This window comes from Cricetulus griseus, assembly GCF_003668045.3.
Source record: "Cricetulus griseus strain 17A/GY chromosome 1 unlocalized genomic scaffold, alternate assembly CriGri-PICRH-1.0 chr1_1, whole genome shotgun sequence".
NCBI classification, from domain to species: Eukaryota; Metazoa; Chordata; class Mammalia; order Rodentia; family Cricetidae; genus Cricetulus; species Cricetulus griseus.
Genome location: NW_023276807.1, coordinates 209,814,641 through 209,837,933, shown reverse-complemented (window position 1 = coordinate 209,837,933; position 23,293 = coordinate 209,814,641). Strand labels below are relative to the sequence as shown.

General features: G+C 45.9%; 1 protein-coding gene and 1 long non-coding RNA gene across 2 annotated transcripts; both read left to right on the top strand.

The window, feature by feature from the left end:
• The first annotated feature begins 3,526 nt into the window (after positions 1-3,526).
• Positions 3,527-7,419, top strand: Psmb5 (proteasome 20S subunit beta 5). Its single transcript, XM_027390633.2, has 3 exons — positions 3,527-3,752; positions 4,443-4,749; positions 6,930-7,419. The coding sequence occupies exons 1-3, from the start codon at positions 3,555-3,557 to the stop codon at positions 7,214-7,216; spliced, it is 792 nt and encodes a 263-aa protein (XP_027246434.1). The 5' UTR covers positions 3,527-3,554; the 3' UTR covers positions 7,217-7,419.
• Positions 7,420-14,511: 7,092 nt separating this feature from the next.
• Positions 14,512-23,291, top strand: LOC103159539. The gene is made up of 3 exons (XR_003480169.2): positions 14,512-14,628; positions 18,026-18,117; positions 23,232-23,291. It is a non-coding gene; the product is annotated as an uncharacterized LOC103159539 (long non-coding RNA).
• The last annotated feature ends 2 nt before the right edge of the window (positions 23,292-23,293 follow it).

The following is a 23,293-nucleotide window of genomic DNA, read 5'->3' as shown; positions in this document are numbered from 1 at the left end:
TGACACAACTGGGGCTGGCCAGATGGCTCAGAGAGAAAAGCCCTTTTGCCACCAAGCCTGAGGGTCTGAGTTCAGTCCCTGGAACCCACGTGTTAGCAGGAGGGTACTGGGGGCTGGAGAGATGATTCAGTGGTTAAGATCACTGGCTGCTCTTCCAAAGGACCCAGGTTCAATCCCCACTACTCACATGGCAGCTCACAATTGTCTGTAAATCCAATATCTGACACCCCCACACAGACATACATGCAGGCACCAATGTACACAAAATAAAATTTTAAGAAATAGGGCCGGGCGTTGGTGGCACATGCCTTTAATCCCAGCACTGGAGAGGCAGAGGCAGGTGGATCTCTGTGAGTTCGAGGCCAGCCTGGTCTACAGAGCAAGTGCCAGGATAGGCTCCAAAGCTACACAGAGAAACCCTGTCTCAACCCCCCCCAAAAAAAATTTAAGAAATAAATTTATAAAAAGGAGGGGACTGATTCCTGAAGGTTGTTCTCTGACACCGTATGTGTGACGTGGCACACACATACCGAAACATAAGCTCATGCTCTCATGTGCACACACATAAGTAAATGTGAGCTCACTTTTGCCAAGCCCAGCAGCACACACCTATAATTCCACACTGGGAAAGCTGAGAACAGAGGATCACTATCTACACTAAGTAGTGAGACCTAGACACAGAAAAGTGGAAAAACCCTCCTTACCAGAGGTACAGGTGCAATATTAGTCAAGAATGAAAGAACCATTCAAAGCAGACAAGGACTGGACATGTTGCAGGAGTGATTGCAAAGAATACATGGTCAATAAAGAGGAACTTGGCACTCTCTCTTTCTCTTTGTGTGTGGCAGGATTGTGTGGAGGGATATGCACATGCTGTGGGATATTCGACCACACTGTGAGCCCCAAGTTTGTGTTTGTCATTAATTAAATAAAATCAACCTTGGATCAGGAGGCAGAGCAAACAACCAGTTGATAGAAAGTAATCACAGAAAGTCAGAAAGAGTCTGGAAGATGGATGGAGAGATGCACAGGAAGTAGTAGGGAGGGACTTAGAGTGGAGCGGCATTTTTTTGGTTTGGCTGAATGGAAAGACTCTCTCTTTCTGAGATGCCAGCGAAGAGGGAAGGTCAACGAGTTGTTCCTCAACCTCTCTGAGCTAGCGGATTTTCACCCCAGCCTCTGACTCCCGAGACTTACTGATAAATTGACTGATAGAGATTTAGTTAAAAACTACATTTGCGGGTGTTGGTGGCGCACGCCTTTAATCCCAGCACTCAGGAGGCAGAGGTAGGCAGATCTCTGTGAGTTCGAGACCAGCCTGGTCTACAAGAGCTAGTTCCAGGACAGCCTCCAAAGCCACAGAGAAACCCTGTCTCGAAAAACCAAAAAAAAAAAAAACAAAAAAAAACCAAACTACATTTGGTGGCAGCAGCAGGGGAGGATCCGGTGGGATGTAGAAGTCCCACTAGGCCTCTGCCTGAGAAGCTGGTCAGTTATTGCAGATCTGCAATTACTGGCTGAAACAGCAGTAGGTTCAGGTGCAGCCACTGTGCTGGAAGAAAAACAATATATATGTGCGTGCATGGGGGTTGGGGGCGCAGATTCACATGTGGCAGCTAGTTGAAGATAGCAGCTGTCCTGTCTATCACTCTACTGTAGTCCTTTGAGATAGGGTCTCTCAACCAACCTAAATTCTGGTTTTCCCCTAGTCTGGCTGGCCAGCAAGCGTCTGGAATCTGCTTGTCTCTGTTGACCAACGCTGGGGCTACAGGCACTCATGCCCACACCCAGCTGTTTAACTTGGCGCTGGGGATCCAAACTGAAGTCAGCTCAAGCCCTACCTCGTATTTCTACACTGTAAGTGTGAGACAGATAAAAATGTTTTACCTCTAGTGTAGGACTTGGATGGACATACTGCCAGACTTCAGCATGAAAAACACTGCACATGAAAAACCTGCTATAGGAGAGGAAGGCCTGAGCTGGGCATCAAAAGAACATTGGATTTAGATACTGATAGGGGAATGCAACAAGCAAGGCTAGACACTGACTTCATAGGCCCATAAAGCAGGAAGCAATATTTCATAATCTGCCTGCTTCCTGCCAAGTGTGAGAGGTAAAGGTAGGTGGAAGAAACTCCTAATCTTGGTCGGCTGAGTCGAATCTCTTGTTATATCTAATGGACCCTCAGCTCTCCTTCAGGTTCTCTGATGTCAATTACGACTGGTTTAAATGTGCAGGCTAAGGCAGGCATGGTGGCATGCACCTTTAATCCCAACACTTGGGAGTCAGAAGTAGGTGAATCTCTGGGTTCAAGGCCAGCCTGGTCTACTGGCCTGGTGAATTCCAGGCCAGTGAGGGCTCCACAGAGAAACCCTGTCTTGAAAAAACAAACAAACAAACAAAAAGCAGGCACTAAACTGAGAACAGACTTTCCAATTAACCAAATCTTTTGTTTTTCATTATTTGCCTTTCAGGCAATTTATTACTAAAAAATCTCACTAGAAGCTGGAAGAGAATATTAAAAACTGGTTACTTTTAGCAGGGTATGGTGGAGTGCCTTTAATCCCAGTGCTCTGAGGCAGAGGCAGGAGGATCACTGTGAGTTCCAGGCCAGCCTGGTCTACATAGCAAGTTCCAGACCAAGCCATGGCTATATAGTGAAACTCTATCTCAAAAAACAAAACAAAACCAAAAACCTTTTAAGGGACAGCAAGCCCGGTATGGTGACTCAGTCTGAGACAAGGCAGGAGAGCCTGTTGAGTTGGAGAACAAGCTTGGCTACCTAAGTGAGTTTCAAGACAGTCTAGGTGATAGAGTATGACCATCTCCAAAACAAAACAAAACAAAGGGGGGGGGGCAGGCAGCAGCTGTGGTATTAATGCTATTTAAAAAGAAGCGGTATTTTTTGTTGTTTTGCTTTTCGAGACAGGGTTTGTCTGTGTACCAGTCCTGGCTGTCCTGGAACTTGCTTTGTAGACCAGGCTGGCCTTGAACTCACAGAGATCCCTTGCCTCTACCTCCTGAGTGCTGGGAGTAAAAGCGTGCGCCACCACTGCCCAGATCGAGGAGGTATCTTTTGTTCTTCTTTTTTTTTTTTTTTTTAACAACAAACTGCTTCGGCTGAATTAATATCATATTTAAAAAATGGCCTGAAAACAATTGTTTTAACCAGTATTAGGAAGGGTGACCTTAAAAACAATGGCGCACTCAGTCTTGTTAACAAGAGTTTTTAGAAACAGTGATGCAGCCTGCAACCTGAACCTGGGCCTGGGCGGCGACCAAACGCCAGAATCCAGCTTGGATTCTTCAGTAGTCACGCCCTTTTCAAAGATGGCGGAACTCAGCTCCCTCACTCAACGAGAACAGCCACTCTCTACTTCCGCCCTTCATGGGTGAAAACCGTCGATGCAGGCATTTGGAGGTGTGGTTGCCCGGAGTAAAAATGGCCCTCCCTCGCCATAGATTTAATAGGACGTGAAGCTGTGACGGCGCGGCTTTGCTCATCCGTTCTTTGGAGGCGGGCTCAGAGTTAGTTCCTGTTGCCCTTACTAGACATGGCGCTGGCTAGCGTGTTGCAGCGGCCGATGCCGGTGAACCAGCATGGGTTTTTTGGATTCGGAGGTCGTGCAGATCTGCTGGACCTGGGTCCGGGGAGTCCTGGTGATGGGCTGAGCCTGGCCGCGCCCAGCTGGGGTGTCCCAGAGGAGCCGAGAATCGAAATGCTTCATGGAACCACCACACTGGCCTTCAAGGTGCTCAGCCAGCCGCCTTGCGGCTCTGGCCTTTCCGGCATCCCAGACGGAACCGAGGCTGGGAGAGGTTCGGTCCTCTCATCCCGACCCTTAGCGGTTTCGTCACCTCGTAATCTTGAGAAAGGGGAGGTGGGATTGGGGGGGGCAGTGAGGGAGGAGACTGGGGGGTCCCCTCCGGGGAGCTTGATGAAGTCCAGGAACTACTGCAATGGGTACCAAACAATTAAGGTCCCTGTTCCAGCTCTGCAATAACTAGCTGTGCCTCTTAAGCGAGTCTTAATATTTTTGTGTGTTTTGCTTTTATCTACGTCTACCACATGTGTAGTGTTCTCACAGGCCAAGAGAGGGAGTCGGATTCATTGGACCAGGAATTACAGGTCTTGTGGGCGCTCACAAAGGTGTACTTGGGTCCTGGGAACTGAACTCGACCTCTGAAGAACAGCCAGTTCTCTTAACCCCTGAGCTATCTCTCTAGTCCTCTTAGGAGCGTCTTTATGTCATTAAACTTCTTCATATGTAAAGTGGCTATTCCCAAATCAGGGATTGCTGTTAAACCCAAATGACATTTAATATGTGAACTCGATTGCACAATCCAAAAAGATGCATAAAGGCTTTACATTAATACAAATGTATTGGAAATATTTGTGGTCTTTATGTGACCTTTTTTGTGTTTTCCCTGACTTTAATTAGTTTCGTCATGGAGTCATTGTTGCAGCTGATTCCCGGGCCACAGCGGGAGCTTATATTGCCTCCCAGACGGTGAAGAAAGTAATAGAAATCAACCCTTACCTTCTGGGCACCATGGCTGGGGGTGCAGCGGATTGCAGCTTCTGGGAGCGGTTGCTGGCTCGACAATGTCGAATCTATGAGCTTCGAAATAAGGAGCGCATCTCTGTCGCAGCGGCCTCCAAGCTTCTTGCTAACATGGTGTATCAGTACAAAGGCATGGGGCTGTCCATGGGCACCATGATCTGTGGCTGGGATAAGAGAGGCCCTGGTGAGTTGTGTTGTAGTTATGGTCCTTGGGGTAGACACTACAGTGGGGAGGGGGTAAACAGACAGATGAATTAAGGGCTTTCAGTGGATGCTAGGATGGATGTGTCAGTTAGGGTCTTAGCTCTTCCTTCTCTCTCCAAGCTGGACATTGTACTACATAGGAAAGGGCAAGGAGTTAGATTTGCTGTGTCATTGACTGTCTTAGTCAGTTAACCTTAAAGTTACCTTTTTTTCTTAGCCTGTTTCTTCATCTGTCAGTTGGTTCAGTGAGCTGTCACAGTTGTTGAGTGCAGTAAATACAAAGCAATAAGTACGTTGTCTTATTGTCTCCATCTTCCCCATATAAGAACAAGAAAACATGCCAGGCGTTGGTGGTGCACGCCTTAAATCCCAGCACTCGGGAGGCTAAGGCAGGCAGATCTCTGTGAGTCCAGGACAACCTCCAAAGCAATATAGAGAAACCGTGTCTTGAAAAACAAAAAAAGAAAAAAAAATACTCTTTGTAGCTCTGGAACTCACTCTGTAGACCAGGCTGGCCTCCAACTCAGAGATCCACCTGCCTCTGCCTCCTGAGTGATGGGATTGAAGGCGTGTGCCACGCCACCACCACCTGGCAAGTTAGCATTTTCTAACAGGACAAAAAAGTGAGCTTCACACATAATTTAAAAATTTCTCATGGATATATATATTTTATACTTGTAAAATTTTATTTTATGTTTGTGGGTGTTTTGTCTGTATATATGTCTGTGCACCACAGTGCATGCCTAGAGCCTGAAGAGGCTAGTAGAGGTATTGGGTTGTCTGGAATATAGTTACAGTTACAGACAGTTGTCAGCCACAATGTGGTTGCTGGGAACCAAACCCAGGTCCTCTGCAAGAGCAACCCGTAGAGTCCCATTTAAAAAATTTGTAAGTTATTTATTTATTTCTCGTGTGTTTGTGAGTTCAAGAAAGTGTACATCCCAACATATACATGTAGCCGTTAGAGGATAACTTGGAGTTGGTTCTCTTTTTCTGTGTATCACACTCAGGATATCAGGCCTGGTTGGTAGAAAGCAACAATTACATGCTGAGTCATGTATGGAGAAGCCAAGGGATTCACCGCTGTGGTGTTAGCAGTAGGGAGGCTGAAGCAGGAGGGTCAAGAGTTTAACGCCAGCCTGGGTCATACAGTGAGATTGAATCAGAAATAAATGAAGCTAGTGGAATTGGTTTATAGTTAATATAAAATACCTAAACTAGGAGCCAGGAGATGGCTCAGTGGTTAAGAGCACTGGCTGTTCTTCCAGAAGACCGGAGTTCAATTCCCAGTACCCACATGGCAGCTAACAACAGTCTGTAACTCCAGTTTCAGGGGATCCGACATCCTCATACAGATACACATGCAGGAAAAAAAATCAGTGCACATGAAATAAAAAAAAAGAAATACCCAAACTATTTCTCAGTGTTTGGCGGTAAGACCATGTGTGTAGTCAGTCACATCCAGTCACTTGTCTCTGTGTTGGATGGTAAAGCTCTGTTGCATTTAGTCTTTGGCCTAGAAGGAACCATCATCTCTTGCAGAAGTGTTATCTTGTACTGTGCCTGCAGTCCTAAGCTTGGTGTGTGTGTGTGTGGATGAGTGTTTGCATGTGTGTATGTGTACCACTTGTGTGTCCAGTGCCCAAAGAAGTCCAAAGAGGGCATTGGATCCCTAGAAACTGGAGTTACAGGCAGTTGTGAGCTACCCAGTGGGTGCTGAGAACTGACCCTGGGTCCTAGACAAGAGCAGCGAGTGCTCTTAGCTGCTGAGCAATCTTTCTAGCCCCTGTTTTGTTTTGTTTTGAGACAGGGTTTTATGTAGCCCAGGCTGGCCTCAAACTCAATACATAGTTAAGGCTAGCCTTTAACTCGTGATCTTCCTGCTTCCACTTCCCAAGTGTGCTAGATTTCATTTTGGTGGTGGTGTGGTGTGTGTGTGTGTGTGTGTGTGTGTGTGTGTGTGTGTGTGTGTGTGTGTGTGTGTGTGTGTGTTGGGTAGAAATCTATCCCAGGGCCACCTTGTACATGCAAGTTATATCTTCTGCTGCAGAGCATGATCTCTGTTGAGGAAGATGAGAAATTGCCTTAGAAGGTGAACAAGATAGCAAAGAAATGATGGTCTTTTTCCTTTTTCCCTGTTCACCTCATCTCCTTTTCCAGGCCTCTACTATGTAGACAGTGAGGGGAACCGCATCTCTGGAACAGCCTTCTCGGTGGGTTCTGGCTCCGTGTATGCTTATGGAGTCATGGACCGAGGCTACTCCTATGACCTAGAAGTCCAGGAGGCTTACGATCTGGCCCGCCGAGCCATCTACCAAGCCACCTACAGAGATGCCTACTCTGGAGGTTCAGTCAATCTCTACCACGTTCGGGAGGATGGCTGGATCCGTGTCTCCAGTGACAATGTAGCCGATTTACACGACAAATATAGTACACTTGACCTCTGAAGGAAAGAGGATCTGTTGTCTATTGGGGTGTCTCTCATTGGTTATAATAAATAACAGTTCCCCATTCCCCAGTCCTCACTTGTTTCGGTACCTTTTGTAAAGCTCTGAAACATTGGTGTGTGTTTGCAGTTGATGAGCTCCCAGTGCGTTAGCTGTTTGTTTTATTCTCTTGGATGCTAAAATTACACTACTTTTCAACCTCAGTCTCCTTGCATCCTTTGTCCACACTGTCCCTCCTTCAAGCACTTTACAGTCAAATAAGCCAGGACAGTGGGAGAGAAAGCACTGTAATTACAGGAAACAGTGGTGTGAAGACATCGTCTGGTGAATACATTAATGTCCTCACTCATGAAGCTAATAGCAAAGCAGGAGAGAGGCAGGGAGGAGGCAGAGGCTTCCTGCTTCAGTTTGCAAAGATGAAAAGTTGATGAGGTGGAAAGATGCACAAGGATGTTCCAGCCAGGGCTGCAGAGGAAAAAGCTCTTAGCTTGTGTTGTCAGGAGGAGACTGTCTGCAGTTAGAATGATAAACCCCCACCCCAAGAGACAGGATTTCTCTGTGTAGCCCTGGCAGTCCTAGAATCCCCTCTGTAGACCAGGCTAGCCTTGAACTCACAGATCTGCCTCCCCAGTGCTTGGATCAAAGTCACTGAGCCAAATCTGGAATCTGGAAAGAGTTGGGAAGGGAAGGCTTGAGCCCTGAGAAAGTGTACAGATGGGTGAAGTGGGAGTCTTGGTGCTCCTGGTCTGGTCTCCCAGTGTCTGGATGATGAGTGCACAGCTAGAGGGGAAAGGGTGGGCTTCTAGGGAGCAGCCCAAATGCTACTCAAATGTGTGGGTGGGAGAAGTCCCTGCCAAGCACACAGAACATTGGCTTCACACGCCCAGCCCTGAGGGGGTCCGAGAAAAAGAAGACAGAGGACTGGCAGGAGAACACTTTAAAAACAGACATAAGAACATGGTCAGCCAGGCCTTTAGTCCCAGCACTCGGGAGTCAGAGGCAGGTGGATCTCTGTGAGTTTGAGGCCAGCCTGGTCTATAGAGCTAGTTCCAGGACAGCCTCCAAAGCCACAGAGAAACCCTGCCTCGAAAAACAACAAAAACACGCTTAGTCATGTTCAGTTTAGAAGGCAGGCAGGTTCTTCTCTGTACCGAGCTCCCTTCCCATCTCAGCAGGGTGCAGCTTGTGTTCTGATTGATGAGGCTGTCCTTAGGAACTGATGGAGGCTTGCTAATTGCATTTGTCAAGTGCAGGGAAATTGTGAATTAGTGAGACTGGAGAAGGGAGTTTGGAAAACAAATGAGTGTTGTGCCTCGGGAGATTCATGTTGCTGTAAAGTCTCTGGAGGCTGGGAACCACCTAGCATGGATCCAAACAGACTACATTAACAATGAGGATGTTTTGGCTGGGGATGTAGGTCGGGTGGTAGAGTGCACATCTAGCATTTACAAAGCCCTAGGTTCAAACCTCAGCACCACATAAAACTAGTACCTTTGACTTCAGGGCCAGCCCGGCAGCGGTGGTGGCACACACCTTTACTCCCAGCACTTGGGAGGCAGAGGCAGGCAGAACTCTGTGAATTTGAGGTCAGCCTGTTCTACAGAGCGAGTTCCAGGACAGGCTCCAAGCTACAGAGAAACCCTGTCTGCAAAAACAAAACAAAACAAAATGCTACTTTCTAAGCCATCAGTGGCCTCCTTGTGTACTTGTGTATTCTCACTGGTGGAGATACTGCTATTGAGTGGCATGCATCAGTTCAGGGACTCTCTCCATCATTCCTAATACAGTGGTCTTGACAAAGGATGATGGAAAAGAAATTGCCTTAAATAGCTGAAAGATTGATTTTTCGTGGCAGTTCCCGTTTCCAAGAGACAAGGCTCTTGAAGGGACGGCTGACATTCTCCCTCCCTCTACATACAGCTTAGTATCACCAAAATCTGAGTCCTCTGGGTTAGTCTGGGGTCTAATCAGGATAAAAAAGAAAGCACACACTCCTAGAGGCCTATGCACTCTCTTGCAAGCAGACAACATTGTCGGGTAAAGGCTGGAAGTGCCTTATGGCATCTCGGCATCTATCAGGCGGGGTCTGTGGGGGTAGAGAGTGCTGCAGGGCGAGCAGGATGTTTGTGAAGAGATAGTAGGTTAGGTGAGGGCATGGAGGAGGACAGTTAAGCAAATCAGAGGCTGAAGCATAACGGTTACTGAGTGTTCCCTCTTAGGCAAGACCAGAAGGTCAATGTCTCTTGATATCCTCCTCAACTAGCAAATGAGAAAACTGTCAAAGCCATTTTGGGAAAGGAAAGTCACATCCTTTGAGGGGAAATAAAACAACTGATTTATTCTGGCCCACACAATCTACGTGGTATGTTGGAAGAAATTAAGAGGTGAGATGAAGCTGGAACCATTGTGTACCTGTCATCCTAGCACTTAAGAGGCAGAGGTAGGATTAGGAGTTCAAGGCAGCCCTTGGTTACATGAGACCCTGTCTCAAAAACAATGGCAGCAAAAGAGGTAGGATGGAGACTGCGCCTGAAGTGAGGCTGGGCTGGGAGGACGACCAGGGCAGGGGTGGGGGGTGGGGTGAGGGGTGGGGTGGGGTGGGGTGGGGTTGGGGTCCTGAGGGGAGTAAGGGAGTATTCCCTTATGCCTAGAGTAACGAGTGCTGGGCCAGTCACAATCTATTCTAGTGGGTACTCTTAGGTTGGTTTTTTGTTTGTTTTTAGCATTTTGCCATTTTCCTAGAAGATTCCCTCCTGCCAGGGCCATAATACCAGAATAAAAATGACCAGCAAGCATTGACCTTACAACACGAGGGCTTTATGATTTAAAATATACATATCTCGCAACCAAGCATCTCCACTGTTTTGTGTTTGCTTCTTGCTTGTTTTAATAAGTTCTACTTTCCTCAGGAAGCCAGAATCATATTGGGAAAGCTTTAATTATAGTGGGCAAGAAGAAAGCGCAAGCACAGCAATCAAGACCACCCCAGGAGCAGCTGCTGCCTCCTCCCTGGCCAGGCTGCTTCTCCTAGCCAACAGTCCTCATCCCTCAGGGCTCCATCAGGCCTAGCTGGCCTCAAAGCCAAGTTCTGGCTTCCAGGGGCAATGCCCCACTGAAGCTTAAAAAAAAAAATCTAAAATATCTGTTTTGCATTTGTTAGTGGGTCAGGCAGAAGAAATTCTACCCACGTCAGCTTCTTGGGTTTATTTAACTCAACTCATTTCTCCCAGAAGCTTTGCCTTTGAGTTAGGTGCTTGACCTAACTCAGTGCTTAACCCTTCATCATTCTGGTAAGCTGTCACTAGACAAAAATTGCTGACCTGGTTTATTTCAAAGAAATAAGATATCATGGGTTCAAGGCCAGAGAGATGCTCTCAGTGGTTAAGAGTACTTGTTCTTGCACAGGATTCAGGTTCCCTTCCCCAGATGGTGGCTTACAAACATCCATATCCCCAGTTCCGGGGATCTGAGCCCTTTTCTCCTCCCCCCCCAACACAAAATAAAAATAGTAAGTTTTTTTAAAGACTCCATGGATTTCAGTCTCATCAGATGCTTCCCCAGCTTTGCCCAGACTACTGACTCCCCTTGCTTCATTTCCCATTCCTGCTCTGCTTTCTTGCCTTACAAACTCCCATTCAGGGGCCTGGAAGATGCTCATTGGGTAAAGTCACTTGCCACCAAGGCTGATGACCTGAGTTGGTGCCTCCTGGAACCCACATGGTAGGAGAGAACTGACCCATGCAAGTTGTCCTCTGACCTCTACGCCAACTGTATGGCACAGTCTCACACAATAAATAAAAATATTTAAGTGTTTGTGTGTGTGTTCAGGTCAGAGGGCAACTTGCAGGACTTAGTGTGTGTGGGTTTATGGGTTCATGAGCCATAGTGTACACGTGAAGTTGGTCAGGGGACAGCTGCAGGGAGTTCCTCCTTCAGTGCCTGGGTCCTGGGGATAGAATTTGGGTCATCAAGTTTAGGGGCAGGTGTCTTTACCTGCCGAGCCATCTCTCCACATCATCCCTCTCCCCAACTGAAAAAAAAAATCCACTTTGGGTAGTAGGAGGGTGTAGCTCAGTTAGAAAATGTGTGCTTATATGCATGAGTAAGGCTATGAGAAAGGGAAAAAAACAATAAAATAGTAGTTTAATCCACATAATCTGTTTACTTTTGTTTGTGTAGTGTGTTTGAGTCTATGTGCTAGTGTGAGCCCATATTCAGGTGGCTATGCATTGGAAGGCCAGAAATCAGACTCAGCAGCCATCCCTTGGGAGCTGGTCACCTTAGTTTTTGCGTCTCTCTCTCTCTCTCTCTCTCTCTCTCTCTCTCTCTCTCTCTCTCTCTAGTACTTCACAGATTAGGTTCCTAGGGCTGGCTAGCAAGCTTCAGGGATCTGCTGCCTCCACCTCCACAAGGCTGGAGTTATACATGCAAGGCCATGCCCAGCCTTGTGTGGGTGCTGAGGATGGAACTCAGGTCCTCTTGCTTAAGCAGCAATCTCTTTATTAAGTGATCCATTTTCCCAGTCTTACTTCACACAATTTAAATAAAAAACAATCAATAAACCAAGCACTGCTTGTGGATTTATTTATTGATTTTCAAGACAGGGTTTCTTTGTGTAATAGTCCTATCTGTCCTGGAACTCACTCTGTAGACCAGGCTGGCCTCAGACTCACAGAGATCCACCTGCCTCTGCCTCCCAAGTGCCAGGATTAAAGGCGTGCGCCACCAACACCCAGCTTGCTTGTGGATTTTAACAAGAAGAGGTTACCACTCACTGGGAAGTATTCAGAAAACTTCTATCTCAAAGGAAATAATGAAGAGTGAGAAAGACCTAGGGACACATCAGAGATAGGGACAGGAAAGTAACAGACGAACATGGAGGTAGCAGAGAACAATGGATAGAGACAAGGCAGAGCTGGACCAGGGGTTTGGGGGGAGGGAGGAGGTAAGAAGACTGAGAACTGCGACCAGAGTGTGGAAGCTAATGCACTGTGAAACATGTTCCCCTGGAGACAGATACATTCTCTAGCCACACATAATGACACATGCCCCTGTGTGTGCTGTCCCTGTACTGTCACTGTCACTTACACTCTGCAAGAAGCTGTGTCAACATTGTTTGTGAAAAGTTGGAAAGGTTTGTAGATTTGTAGTCCTCTTTCTTCCTTCCTTCCTTCCTCCTTCCTTCCCTCCTTCCTCCTTCCTTCCTTCCTTCCTTCCTTCCTTCCTTCCTTCCTTCCTTCCTTGTTGTTTTGCTTTTTGGTTTTTAGAGATAAGGTTTCTCTGTTTAACAGCTATGGCTGTCCTGGAACTTGCTCTGTAAACCAGCCTGACCTTGAATTCACAGAGATCCACCTGCCTCTGCAGCCTGAGTGCTGGGATTTAAATCGTATGCTATCTTGCTTGGCCCAAACTTTATGCTTTTGAGGTATATTTGGATGTTAAAATAAGTCTTCTCTCCTCCTGCCTTAGTATCTCTTGGTCAAACATAGCACCCACATAACTATTCCTTTTTTCTTTTCTTTCTTTTTATTTTTAATAATTTTACTTTTAATTTATTTTTATTTTATGGACATTGGTGTTTGCCAGCATGTATATCTGTGTGAGGGTGTTGGGTCTCCTAGAACTGAAGTTACAGACAGTTGTGATGTGGGTGATGGGAATTGAACCTGGATCCTCTGTAAAAGCAGTCAGTGCTCTTAACTAATGTTCTAGCTCTCTAGCCCCCATATTTTTACTAAATAGAAGGGGAATGGAGGAGAGAGGGAAAGAGAGAACAAGGAGAGGAGGGCCCCAGGGGGCCAGCCACCTAGCCAGACATGGAGTAAGAAGGAAAGTAAAATATATAGAAGAAAGATAAAAGCCCAGAGGGAAAAGGTAGACTGGTTAATTTAAGAAAATCTGGCTAGCAACGAGCCAAGCTAAGCACTGGCATTCATAAGTAATAATAAGACTTCATGTGTGATTTATTTGGGAGCTGGGTGGGGCACCCCTCACAAAGGCCAAAGAGCCAAAAGAGCAAAAACAACAACAAAAGTACTTGATTTTATCCTTGGGGATCAAGATCTAGGGGATGCTAGGTGTGGTGGCACATACCTTTAATCCCAGCACTTTGGAGGGGCAGAGGTAGGTGAATCTGAGTTCAAAGCCAGCCTAGTCTACAGAGCAAGTTATAGGACAGCCAGAGCTACACAGTGAAACCCTGTCTCAAAAACCCAAAACAGAAAAGGAAGCTGGGCGTTGGTGGCGCATGCCTTTAGTCCCAGCAGGCAGATCTCTGTGAGTTCGAGACCAGTCTGGTCTACAAGAGCTAGTTCCAGGACAGCTTCCAAAGCCACAGAGAAACCCTGTCTCGAAAAACCAAAGAGAGAGAGAGAGAGAGAGAGAGAGAGAGAGAGAGAGAGAGAGAGAGAGAGAGAGAGAGAGAGAGAGAGAGAGAGAGAGAGAGAATGAGAGAGAGAGAGAGAAAGAAAAAAGAACTTAGTGCCCAGCAGGGGAACATCGCTCAGTCGGTGAAGGCCGCCAAACCTGGGGACTTGGCTTTTATCCTCTGGACACACAAGGTGGAAGAACCTACTTCTGCAAATTGTCCGGTGATCGCCCACCACACTGGCGCTGAGCACGCGAGCGCCCCACACATAGCTATACACGTGTATTGCGTGTGTGTGCCCGCGCGTGTGCGTGTGTGCGCGCGCGTTTTCGAACAAGTAGGTGTGGTGAGACCAGTTTATGAATCGCTTAGAATCCAGGTTTAAGGCACGGTCCACGTGCAAGGAGACATTTCGGTTTATTCAGGATACGGTTTTAGTCCAGTAAGGGAAACTAGCTCAGGCTGTTCAAGAACAAGCCCCAAGGTGTAAGGCCCGGGTTAGGCTACTTTGCCTTTCACGCGGACAATGTTGTATCATGCATGTTCATGGTTGGCCCAGAGACACTGCTCTGGGAAACCAAGGGTTGAGGCCCACGCCCCCAGCCCTGACGCCCAACCCCAGCTAAAACGAGCTACTTGGCCGAGTTTGGCAAAGTCAGAGGGCGCTCACTCACAGGGTTGTTTTCCTGGGTCTGGCTTTACAGGGAAAAAGCGAGACACGAAAGGTGAGCGGAGGGTGGGAAGGGAAAGGACCCCGGGCTGCGCGGCCAGGTCCGCGAGTCCGCGGCCCTCGGGGGCCCCCCGGGCGGACGCCTCGGGCGCGGCGCGTGTGCTTGCGGGCGGGGCGTCCCGCAGCCAATCCGGGCGGGCGTCCGGGAAGGGGCGGGGCTTGCGAGCTCCGGCTCCGCGAGTCCTTCTTTTTTGCACACACACGAATACAAAGAGCCATACGACCTTCGGGTATCCTTTTTCCATTTTTTTTTCGCCTTCATCTTGTGTGTGTTTTCAGATTTTTTTAAAAATTGAGATCTGTGGCAGTGCTGGGGTGAGGAAGCTGTTGCTAAGGGGAATTTGCTCTTTTCCCCATTTCTTTTTCTGTCTCTCTTTCTCTTTCTTTTTCCTGGTCAAGGTTTAAAAATATACCAAGTTGAGAAGCAGGAGGATCGTGTGCAACTGTTTCCAGACAAATTTACAGAGAATTTTTTTTTCTTTTTGCTATCACATTTTAAGAACTGGTAAATTTTGTGCTTGAAGGATTTTGAATTTTAGTCGCTTGGGGAAGTATAGATTTGTTTTTAATCGGGCTAAAGGGATAATGTAAATTTCTACCACAGGCAACAGAGAGATTTGAGGCGCCCTGACAAAGCCTTCTGGCATGCATTTTACACACAGTCCCTCAGAACCAAAACCAATTGGCCTGATTGTGGCAAGTGTGCAAGACCAATGGATTAAATATACTGGGGTATTATAATTGGACACTCATTTCCCTGGAGAGAAGGGAAAACCCTCTGACGGTGTGTCTTGCACATACAATTTCATGAGGATGTGTGTGTGTGTGTGTGTGTGTGTGTGTGTGTGTGTGTGTGTGTGTGCTTAAAGCAAACCACTTCGTATGGATTTATTCCTTATGTATATGTAAAGTATGTGTATATGTGCCATATCAGATTTTATTTTCCAAGTGTTTTCCTTTGGTTTTATGTGTGTAAAACAAACCCTAGGATGTAAATTTTTTTCCTCTTGTGTTCCTAAATGTGATCAAAACAGGATTTCATATGCCAAGTAAAGCTTAGAGGAAATCCCACACTTAGCATACTTAAGAACTTTCATCCTATTGGAATTTACCTTATTTTCTGCTCCTCTTTTGATCAGATTAGTGAATAATTAAGTAATTGCCCAAAAGCATGCAGCTAGTCTGCTTGGCTGATGATGGGAGGGAAGTTATTGAATCTGTAGCTCCTAGAGCCTCCTTGAGTGACTTTTAAGTGCTTTTGCCTTTTTATTATTGTTGCTTGTTCTCAAATGTACAGCTGGGTAATATTTGGCCTCTATCAGTGGTTTTGGGGAGAGGTGTTCAAAAGGGAATTTTCTGGCTTTTGGACAAAATTGTCTTTTTTATTAGTTGGGATTTGTTTGAAAAACTCCACAGGTAGAAAAGTGTGGGTGAAAATAGTCCAGTTATCGAACTGTTTAGGGTAGGGGCAAGAGGAGGCAAACACAAAACCTAGGAGGGATAAAAATACAACTCGATTATCCTTTTGCATTTTTTGAATGCAAAGCTCTCCCCACATCTTCAAATCTTTGGAAAAAAGAGAGTGCACAAAAGGACTATTGGGGGGGGGGGCAGAGCCTCTCCTTCCCAGAGGGGCGGTGTGGTGGGACAGGCTAATTGGGAGTTACACTGGATACCTGTATCCAGTCTGTATTTGAAGATTGTGTGAGAATGTTAGTATATGTGGATGGAGATCAGGGAATGTCACAATTGTTGTAACCAGGAGAGCGAAGCTCAAATTTTCACTACAAGACGTCTGAATTCCTTAGCTAAATGTTGTATGGAGACAGTGTTTTAAGAACACCTAAACAACACCTGCAGTAAAATTTGTACCAGCTCTTAAATTCTTAAGGCAAATGGCTCTGCTTGGAATCTCTAGACTTCCTATTTATAATAGTATTTTTATTTCCCAACAATTCAAGTCAGATTGGTGCACAATAAATACTAGCTCCATTCGGACCTTCTGTAAGTCTAGACATGCATTTCTTTGACATGTAGCTATTCTAGCGACCTTAATGATCGCAGCAATGATGGTAATTTTATGTTAAACGCCTTTTAAAGTCTCAGGCACCACTGCAGGGTGTCACCTAACTTAGCTCCTCAGAGAAGGGAGAGCATTCTTCAGAGTAGTTGCCTGCCAGCTTTGGCATTCGGCTTTTACCTGTCGCAGCCTAGGCTCATCGCCTAGGAATCCCTCCCGTGGATTGGCTTGGTTGGTTTGACAGTTTTACCAAAGCAAATCAAATCTATAGATTTTGCTGAGAATCTAACAGTAAAAGATGCAAACTGAACTAAGGAGGAACAGCTACTTTGCAACTATCATCTGAAAGATCTGTAACTAAGACAGGCAGGGACCCAAAGTCAGCCCAGCCAAATGTATGGAAACACTTTGCGGCCTCTGTACTTAGAGTCGTGTACACACAACTGTAGAGCACCACGTAACAAAAGCGAGTAAACAGAAAGCCAAGATGGCGCCTGGCGTCCTTGAAAAAGCCTCTTGGTCGTGTCCCTCCCTGAGGAGGCCCCTCCCTTCCCGGTTAGTTGAGTGACGGGGAAATCAAGCCAATAGCGTCCCAGGCCCTGCAGTCCTTTGGTTCAACGGCCTATCAACGCGAGCGGGAGGGCGAGCGGGGCGGTGCCTCCACTCCGTGTGCGCGCTCTGGCGCGTACACAGTGCCGCCTTCTCGCGCGTCTGCGGCACACGGGTGGGGCGGCCCTGGAAGCCTGGAGCTGGTCCCCGGGTGGGCTCGGCTGCCCTTGAGGTCCACTCGTGAGTCCCCGGGACCCACTCTGCTCGATGAGACGCGGCCTCGAGGGCAGGCAGACCCCCAGCCTGGAGCTGCGCCTCCCTGGGGATGCGATGCAGTCCCTGGCGCCCATCTGGGTCACCTTTCACTAATAGTCAACGTTAACCGAAGGCGCTGTGTGCACGAGATAAAAGCCTTGGGAGTTAGTTTTACATTTTTCTGTTTCTCCACAAATACAGTAAAGTCCTGTATATCAGGTATATTCTAGGAAAACGGAAATCTTAATCTTACCAAGCTGCACTTCAGCTTGTTAATTCTTTTTTTTTTTTTTAAAGACTGCTGCTATATTGATACGAAAACTCTAGTGACAAATGGAGCATAGTGGTGTACACCTCTAGCTCTCCAGAGGCTAATGCAGGAGGATTGCCACGAGTTTGAGGCCGGCCTGGTCTGCATAGTTCAAAGCCAGTGGAAGCTGGAGAGTTGGCTCCGCAGATGTATAGGCCCCTGGTTCAGCTCCCACACGCACATGGTAGCTCATAGCCAAGTAACTCCAGTCCCACGGAAACCAGTGCCCACTTCTGACATCCTTGCTCACCAAGCATGCCTGTGGTGCACATGCATATAGGCAAATACTCATATACATAAAAAAAATTCAAAAAAATTTAAGTAAAAAAAAAAGAATTATGTGCTGAACTCTGTCACAAAGGGACAGAGGGGAAAGGCATGCCCCCCACCCACACACCTACTCCCACGTGGAAAGAAAGGAAGGGAGAATGCAATTTTCAGATTGCATGGAAGGTTTTTGTTTACAAGCCCAGGCTCTTCTGGCCTTTCTGCTTTGTACCTGATAATGAGGTCTTAGATATTTTATAGATTGTTAGACTAGTCACTCTTTTTTTTTGTTTGTTTGCTTGTTTTTCCAGACAAGCTTTCTTTGTGCACCCCCGGCTGTCCTGAAACCACCTCTAACGACCGACCAGGCTGGCCCTCTGCCTCCAGAGTGCAGGGATTAAAGGTTTGTGCCATCACCATGCAGCCTAGACTGGTCACTCTTAAAATATAGGGAAAGTGTATTTTATGGTAACTGCTCACTTGGTGTTGTGTGATAACTCATTTCTGATAGGAACAGGTTTTGGTTTTTTGTTTTGTTTTGTTTTTTAAGGATTTACTTATTATGTATGCAGTGTTCTGTCTGCATGTGTCCCTGCAGGCCAGAAGTGGGCACCAGATCTCATTACGGATGGTTGTGAACCATCATGTGGTTGCTGGGAATTGAACTCAGGACCACTGGAAGAGCAAGCAGCCAGTGCTCTTAACCTCTGAGCCATCTCTCCAGCCCCTTCTTTTCTTTTTTGTGTGTTTTTTTTTGGCTTTGGTGTTGGTAGTTATTGTTGTCGTCTTTGGTGTTGGTATGTGTGAGACAGGGTTTCTCTATATAACAGCTTTGGCTGTCCTGAAACTCGCTCAGTAAACCAGGCTGTCCTCAAACTCACAGAGACCCACCTGCCTCTGCCTCCTGAGTGATCATTTTTTGTTTTTGTTTTTTTGTTTTGTTTTTGTTTTTCGAGACAGGGTTTCTCAGAGTAGCTTTGGAGATTAAAGGTGTGCTGTGTGTGTTATTTTTTATTCTGTCTAGACGTCACCCTTACTGTGTAGTGGAGGATGACTTTGAACTTCTAATCTTTTTGCCTCCACCCCCAGGTTCTGGGATAATTGGGGGATAATACCGTGAGACTCAGTCTTATTTAACACTGGCGATTGAACCCAAGGATGAGAGACAAATTTTTTTACTAACTAAGCCGAATGATCAGCCCCACCCACTGTATTTTTTTGAATTGGAGTTTTGCTGTGTACTTCATTCCAGCCTCAAACTTGATATTCTCAGGCTGTTCTTAAACTAATAGTAGTTCCTTTGCCTCTGACTCAAGAGTGCTAGGGTTATAGGTATGAGTTGCCATGCCTAGCTGAAAAGTACAGCTTCTAAATAAATTTCACATGTACTAAAATTAGACTACTAGATGTGATGGCAAATGCTTGTAATCTCAATATTGGAGAAGTAGAGGAAGGAATATCAAGCATTCAAGTTTGAATGTAGCAAGTTCAAAGCCAGCCTGGGCTGCATGACATCTTGGCTCATAGAAAAACAAAGCAAATAAAAATTAGACAATATCGAAATGACTCCTAAATATATTTTAGTAAACCTCATTTTGACATTTGTCATTTGGGTTGACTCATCATTAGTTTGGATTTTTTTGTTTGTTGGTTGGTAGTAAGATTTAATATTTTTTTTGTTGTTGTTGTTTTTGTTTTTTCGAGACAGGGTTTCTCTGTGGCTTTGGAGGCTGTCCTGGAACTAGCTCTTGTAGACCAGGCTGGTCTTGAACTCACAGAGATCCGCTTGCCTCTGCCTCCTGAGTGCTGGGATTAAAGGCATGTGCCACCACCGCCCGGCTAAGATTTAATATTTTGTCTATGCTTGGTGATACACAAATGCTTTAATTTCAGCACTCAGGATGAAGACTCAGATGGAACTTTCTATGAGTTCAAGACCAGCCTGGCTTACATATGGAGTTCCAGGACAGCCAGGACTACATAGAGAGACTCTATCTCAAAATAAATAGATAGATAGATAGATAGATAGATAGATAGATAGATAAAGAGCTTTTAGCCAGGTGGTGGTAGTGCAAGCCTTTAATCCCACCACTCAGGAGGCAGAGGCAGGCAGATCTCTGAGTTCTAGGCTAGCCTGGTCTACGAAGCAAGAAACTCTGGGTCACAAAAACAAAAAGACAGAGAGTTTTTACTTTTATGTGTTTTACTTGCAAGAGTTTATGTGCACTGTATGTGTGTATCACTATGACTGTATGCAGCAGTCAGGAGAGCTGAGAAGATAGCATTGGATCCACTGGGACTAGAATTACCAATGGCCATGTGGATGCTGGGAACTGAACATTGTTCCTCTGCAAGAGCAACGAGTCCTCTTTTTTTTGGTTTTTCGAGACAGGGTTTCTCTGTGTAGCTTTGGAGCCTATCCTGGCACTTGCTCTGGAGACCAGGCTGGCCTCGAACTCACAGAGATCTGCTGGCCTCTGCCTCCCAAGTGCTGGGATTAAAGGCGTGCGCCACCAACGCCCAGTGTGCAACGAGTCCTCTTCTCCTGAACTGTCTGTCTCTCTTGCTCCAAGATAGTTTTTGTTTGTTTTTTCTTTTGGTAACTAAGGATGACCTTGTATTCTGATTCTCCCTCCTGTCTGCATCTCAAGCATGGTGGCACACACCTATAATCACAGTACTTGGGAAGTTGAGACAAAGGATTGCTGCTAGCTGGAGGCCAGCTTGGCATACATAGTGAGTTCATGACCAGTTTGGGGTACATAGCAAAACTCTTTCGTTAAAACAAAAAAACAGCTAGGTATGCCTGTGGTACCAGCATTTGAGAGATGGAGGCAGGAAGATAAAGGGTTCAAGGCCACCCTCAGCTACACAGTGAGTTCGGGGACACCTGGGTTACTTTAGCCCCAGTCTCAAAAGCAAAAAGGCAGGAGAGATGGCTCAGCTAGTGTTCATTCCTCTTCCAAAAGATCCTTTCCCAAAACCACATCTATCATGCAGCTGAGCCCCATGTAACTCCAGCATCAGGGCTCCAAGGGCATCCATACCGCTCTCTAGTGCTCTTTCTAGTGCTCTCTCTCTCTCTTACACACACACACACACACACACACACACACACACACACACCAATTAAAAATAAGTCTTAGCCGGGCGTTGGTGGTGCATGCCTTTAATCCCAGCACTTGGGAGGCAGAGCGAGTACCAGGATAGGCTCCAAAGCTACACAGAGAAACCCTGTCTCGGAAAAAAAAAAAAGAAGTATAAAAATAACATTGGCGGGGCTGGAGAGATGGCTCAGTGGTTAAGAGCACTGGCTGCTCTTCCAGAGGACCTGGATTTAATTCCCAGCACCCACGTGGCAGCTCAGAGAGACGAGTCAGGTGCCCAGGATTTAGTTCCTAGAATCTGGTGGATCAAAACTGTATGTAAGTAATTCCATTTCCAAGAGTCCTCTGGAAGAGAGCAGTCCATGCTCTTAACCAATCAATGAGCCATCTCTCCAGCCCAAGCCATTATGTTTTATTCAATTAGAAATTCATTTTGGAAGTAAACACAAATGGAGTAAAGGGTAAACTGTGTGACTTAATGGGCCACACTACAGCTACCACAGAAAGATTCTTCTTCTTTTTTGGTTGTTTTTTTCTTTTAAGTTTGGCTTTGATTGGGGGGGGGGTTGCAAGGGCAGAGGGCAGATGGATGTAAGGAGATGGGGTGATAAGTGGGATCTGAATACATGATGTGAAATTCACAAGAATCAATAAAAGTTAAAAAAAATTAGTGTCTAGCATTGTGACAAGATGCCTTTGATCCCAGGAGGTAGAAGTAGGTAGATCTCCAAGAGTTCAAGGTCAACCTGGGCTATATAGCTAGTTCCAGGCTAGCCAAGGATATATAGTGAGACCCTATCTCAAGAACAACCCCCAAAACGTGCAAATTAGAGTCAGGGTTGATGTCTGACATAGGAATACAAAACTTAGCAATAATAATTATAATATTATCAAGCTGTTATCTGTGGAGCATTGACCCTGTGTCAGTATTTTATAGATCTCTGTAGGTGTTTTTGATGTGGACAATCTTTTTAAAACTTTTAAAATTATTTACTTGTGTATACATGTGTGTCTTTGGGACGGTGCCCTTGGAAGTCAGAAGAGGACATTGGAATCTCTAGAGCTGAAGTTGCAATTAGTTGTGAGCTACCTGACGTGGGTGCTGCGATGTGAACTCAGGATGTCTGGAAGAACACAAGTACTGTTATTCTCTGAGCCATCTCTCCCGCCCCTGTTATAGATACTCTTTATACAAATAAAGCAGGAGAGATGAGAAAACTGGGATACAGAAAAATGAAATTAAGCTGGACATGGTGGTGCATACCACTGGGGAGGCTAAGGCAGGAAAGGCTTGGTAAAGCCAGCCTTGAACACGAGCTAATCTGAGATTCACCTGGGAGTGCATAGTGAAACTCTGACTTTAAAAACACCCAACTAATAAACCCCCACAAAGCTGGTATATGCTTATAACCCTATCCCTGAGAAGCCCGAGGCAGGAAAATTGCTCTAATTGGTATATATTATACAGGGATACATAGCAAGTACCAAGCCAGCCAGCCAGGTCTACATTGTAAGACCAAGAACCTATCTGAAAACAAAAACCCTATAACTTTCTTTTTCTCATGAATCACCATTTAAGATTAAAGTTTTTATATCATGTTGGCTTAAACAGAGAATTTTAGGGGCTGGAGACATAGCTCAGAGGTTAAGAGCACTGGCTGTTCTTCCAGAGGTCCTGAGTTCAATTCCCAGCAACCATATTGTGGTTTACAACCATCCATGAGGAGATCTGGTGCCCTCTTCTGGTCTGTAGGCATACATGCAGGCAGAACACTGTCTACATAATAACAATACAAATCTTTTAAAAGAAAAAACAACAGGAATCTCGGGGCTGAAGAGATAGCTGAGTGGTTAAAAGCCCTTGCTATGAACCTGAGTTCAGATCACAGCGCCCTTATAACAGCCAGGCTGGCCCACTGCACCTGTAATGCTAACTTGTGGAGAGCAGAGCAGGAAGATCGATGTTACTTGCTGGCTGACAGCCTTGCTGGAAAAAATGAGAATACTAGTTTCGGGAAGAGACTGAGAGACCCTGCCTTAAAGACAAAAAGAAAAAGGTGGAGAGGGATAGAGGAGGATGAGGATGCCCAGTGCTCTCCTCTGGTCCCCACAGGAACACCCACACATAGACCACACTCAGGAGTACACACCCAGATCTTCAGGTGCAGTATAGGCCTTATCGAGGAAGGAAAAGAATACATTATGATGTAAATTTATGTAAACAATCCATCTGCAAGTTGATGTAGATTTGCTTTGTGGTTTTGCTTTAACCTTTAGTTTCAACTTCACCTGTGCTTTCCAGTGACTCTAATGACATGAAAGCTGTACATGGATTTGAGCTAAGTTCTGCTTTTTCTCTAGATTTATTGTCTATGTTTTTTATGTATATGGGTGTTTTGTCTACATATAGATCTGCACACCAGAAGAGGTCATTGGATCCCATGGGACTGTAGTTACAGACAGTTGTGAGTG